We start from the raw sequence: 4,579 nt of genomic DNA on the forward strand, positions 1-4,579 counted from the left end.
CAGAACAGTAATTATAGACCCAACTGTAAGACACTTCAGTGCAATCATTTCCAGTGAGCTTTTTATTGCTGTTATGTATTTGGTAAAAATTCCTGACAAACTTCTAAGTTTTCTGTTTTTAGAATTTTATCTGGTTTTTAATTTTTAATTTTTATGTATATAAAAAATGTAATTTCTATAGGTCTATAGTTTTAATATAAAAAATAGGGGAAATTATACAGACATGATTTAGTAGCAGTAATATTAACTTTTAATATATTTTTAATGATGAAGATTATCCATTGCTCTAGCTACCTCTGCATAATTTCTTAATGTGTATATTCTACTGTTCCTTTGGCAAATATCTTACTACCAAAGAATGGGGAGAATTCTGCTTATTTTGGGAAAGAGGTAAATAGGCTATGGATTCTTACTAAAGCTTATACAGCTTGCTCATATAAAGAAGCTACAAGAGGTAGCTATGTTAGATAGATGGCCAAAGAGGCTAAATTTTGGTTAAGTTACATGTGGAAAAGTTATTGTGAAAAAGTTTGTGGGTTTTTGTTAGTTTTTGTTTGTTTGGGTTTTTTGTTTATTTTACTCTCTGCTGAAAGTAATTTTATTCTAAAATATTGGGGAGACATCTGAGTCATTCGGTAGCCATTGCCCCCAAAGTTTATTAGGATAGTAAAGCATACAATGATAAAGTGAGTTTCCATATCTTCACCTGACTTGTTTTGCTATTTAAAACAGTTTGTTGGGTTTTTTTTTTTTTCATAAACAGAATGGAACATAGATGGCATTCCCTATTGCACCTTAAAATAAAGCAGAAGTATAGATCCATGGTCTAATTTTAAATCTATGGGAGGTGTCTATTGTATGTTTGAATCTGAGGAGTGTGTTTGAGTTTTAATGAGAATACATATTTAAAACTGTAGCAAATGAGTAATGTGTCCAGAGCTAGAAGATTTTTGTGTACATAAATAGAACAACTGAAGAAGCAATAAAGTTTTGCTGTTCTGTTGGTAAATTTTTTGTGAATTTAACTCTGAATATTTCTTTCTCTTTTTTTTTTTTTTTTTTTTTTTTTTTTTTTTTTTTTTTTTTTTTTTTTTTTTTTTTTTTTTTTTTTTTTTTTNGTGCAATGGTTGGTTCTGTTGCTGGAAGTACTTACTCTAACCAGGCATCAGTGTATAGTCCACCACCTGGTACTGTTGATGTTGCTGCTTATCAGAATGCTGGAACTAACATGTCCCAGGTGCCAAACTATAACTTAGCACCTACAGCTCTGCCACAGACAGCAGGCAGTCAACAAGCACCTCCACAACAGCCACAGCCTCCACCACCTCAACAACCACAGCATAGTTATTCACAGAAGGCTCTGCTATAGGATCCAGGACTTCTGATTGCTAATCATCTTTAACCTCTGCTAAAGGCAGTTGGTGATTCTATGAGTTTCTTCATTTAATCTCTTAAACTTTGTTTATCCTCAGCTTAGTAAGAATCTCTCTTGGTGAACAAGTTCAATTTGCACTGACTTTTTAGGATTTTTTTTTAATTTTGCAGAGGAACTGATATATTTAGGAAATTTAATTCCTTTTAAAATGCCTAAAAATTGGTACAAGATTATTTATGTATGGTTAAATTGGCTAGTTTGTGAAAACTCAACCATTGCAAACTATTGTGGCATATATGTTATGTACATAGTGTGTGATTGCAGTAGTGCCCATTTCGTATAGCTATGGTGGTCATGTGAATATATTTAACACAATGTTTAAAAATAATTTGCTTTACTATTTTATTTTAATCATGAACTGACAACCATATTTCATAGTTTTGTCTAGTTTTAAGACAGATGCAATGTCTTTTTCCAATGCAGGAAAACAGTAATTCTGCATATCATGGTTACTATTACAAGCTAACGTCTATATATGAATTTACAAACTTACCTAAGTTTCACTACTTCTTGAATTGAACACATGTGTATCATGACTATTAGATAGCTTATCTACCAAAGTAAACTTGTTAACTAGTAAATGATTTGGGGGGATAACAGCAAATTATGATTCTGCTTCCGACATAATGAATTACTTAAAACTACTATTCAGAGGCTGCTAAACGTATCATGGGACCATGAAACAGATCAGGATCTTGCATTTTATCATGAGAAGCATGTAATTTATTTTTCCGAGTTGTTTTTTAAAATGAGAACCAGAATTATATTCTATGTGTGTTGGTAGAGATTACACCAAAGAAAGACAGAGGAATTGAGTTGAAAGAGAAACAATGGAGTTTTAAACTGGAACACACAACATGAATTACACTCTTTTRTTCAAGTCTTCTTAATTAGAACATGGAGAATTACGGACATTTAAATCACTTTGCTAAACAAACCTTCAGGGCTTGGTTTTATCTCTTGTGGCCTTGCTTAGCAATTTGTTCTGTTTACTGTTGTAACGCAAACACTTCTGCCTTAAATGTCTGTTTCAATTTTCAGTTGTACCATTTGAGTTTATTAGCCCTTCTATAGTTTAGATGGTTTATGAGGCATCTCATTTAATCCACTTACAGGTTACTTTAAATTCTCTTCTACAGCAACATGCATTATCCTGTTTTAAACCCTTGTGTTACTCAGTAACTTAGTCAGATGGCTGTGTAAAGCAGGATATTTTCTTGCTGTGGATGAGGTGCTGCAAAAGAAACGTAGTAACAGAAGGTAGCATTTCAGGTGTGCTTGAGCAGGGTTTCTTGTACAAAGACTGTTGTTTGCAAATGTGTTCCATCTAGTAGTGCATCCTGGTTTCATCTTTTCCAGTGACTCTAATTTCACTAAGCAGATGGCTTCAACATCAGGTCTGTTTTTAGTCTAGTGTGGATGTCAGAAGTTGTTTGTTTTGTGTACTATATTTTAATGTGTTTCTGGAATTAAATGTTTCAACTGTACRTTATACTATAAAATGAGCTCTGTTATCCCTTATACTCCTCTGTCTGTTCACAGTTACCTAACATGCCTTTGTTTCACTACTTTAATTTACATCAGTGTTTTGCCAGATACTTTCAGATGACTTCTGACTAGGGTGGTTGCAAAACATGCCCATGGCTGATCTATTCCAGTTGGGGATGTTCTAGCCAGCTGGTTGATTTAATGCTAGTATTTTTGCATATTTTTTTTTCTCTAAAATTTTTAAGTATCCTTGCAAACTGTGATTAATTATTTCACTACTTGGTGTCATCACAAAAGCCTGTGGAATTTGGAAGGAAATACTAAAGAAAAAAATAATAATCTGACATACTGTGCCATAGATAACTTTTTATGGATTGAAGAAGTGATGTCTTTAGAAAGGACTTGTAGTCTAATTTAGATAGTTCTCTGTCTGTATGCATTAGGTACCTTATTCCAAAATCATATATACAATGTGTATAGAAATGTGTAATTTATACACAAAAGTGGAAATGATTTTTTATTCCATAGTTCTTAGTCCCTGTTTAAAGGAGAAGCTTGAAGCATCAAGATAGYCTTGCTGATACTGACTATTGTATTCTTGGGTTTTCACATGTTCCCTAATAAAGGCCTGTGGAACTTCTGTAYAGAAATGACCCAGAAAAAAAATATTTTGTTGGTAAGTTGTCAGTGTTTTTAAAAATTTTAGAAATCATTCCTTGATATACAGAAATGCTAGTTCCTGTTTTCTCATTTGAACATTGAAACCTTATGTGTATTGTAATTTTTCTGCTCTCCAACTTGTTTGTTTTGGCCATGCATCCATTTTTATGAAAATTAAAATCACTTTTGATTTATGTTCATCATGACCAAAAAAACAACTTGATAAAATTCAATGCCCCTTTAAATTCAGTATAATGAAAGTTACAGAAAATAGATGGACATTTTCTATTTTCCTTCATACCTTTATCTAAGTCACCATTCTGAGGCATCTCCTGTACCAGACTGGGAATTGCAGTTGACTTTGAATCAGAAATCATTGTAACTGGTGGAGTAAGTCACTATATTTTTAGGTGCTGAGTCTTAGTGTTYCTGTTGCCACCTACGTTTTCCATTTAACATGTTCAGATTACAATGAACTTGGAGCTGCATTACTTCATGTTGATTTTTCCTTTTGGAAAATGTCTTCCTGCTTGGTTGTGCCCTGTATGTTTGATACTCTGCAGTGATGCCTTCTCCTGCTTTGCTAGATGCGGTCATTGCACAAATTCCTTCAGTCATCCTCTTTTTTCCTTTCTGATAACTTAGAAATCATATTTCAGTTCACCTCCTCTCTGCTGGTTTGGTATCATGAACCTGGAGATGCCATTGCTGGTGCTTCCTTGCTGTGATTTATTCTTAGATTCCTTGTTTATACATTATTTTGACCAAGTTAATTATATTCTACCTTACTACAATATTGAACATTGAAATGTCCATGAATAGAGGAAAGTACATGTGCAGCTACTCTGTAGAAAAGCTTTTTAGCAATTAAATAATGTGTCAGAATGTAAACTATTTGAAAGTTAAGAATCCTTGGAAATGTTATTCATGTTCCAATAGAAGACCTAATTTTTGAATGTCTTGTTTCTTTACATGTACATTGTCAATTTAAAGCTA

The 4,579-nt window shown here is 33.0% G+C and overlaps 1 protein-coding gene across 2 annotated transcripts in view; it reads left to right on the top strand.

The window, feature by feature from the left end:
• Positions 1–2,922, top strand: part of STAM (signal transducing adaptor molecule) — a 29,724-nt gene extending 26,802 nt beyond the window's left edge. For both annotated transcript variants that reach the window (XM_057383431.1, XM_057383423.1), the window contains one exon: positions 1,120–2,922. In XM_057383431.1, the coding sequence (XP_057239414.1) occupies positions 1,120–1,369 (250 nt within the window). In that variant the 3' untranslated portion in view covers positions 1,370–2,922. The remainder of the gene's footprint in view (positions 1–1,119) is intronic.
• The last annotated feature ends 1,657 nt before the right edge of the window (positions 2,923–4,579 follow it).

This window comes from Malurus melanocephalus, unplaced genomic scaffold (genome assembly GCF_030028575.1).
Source record: "Malurus melanocephalus ecotype Western Australia unplaced genomic scaffold, MMel_1.1 scaffold_14, whole genome shotgun sequence".
In the NCBI taxonomy this organism is placed as follows: domain Eukaryota; kingdom Metazoa; phylum Chordata; class Aves; order Passeriformes; family Maluridae; genus Malurus; species Malurus melanocephalus.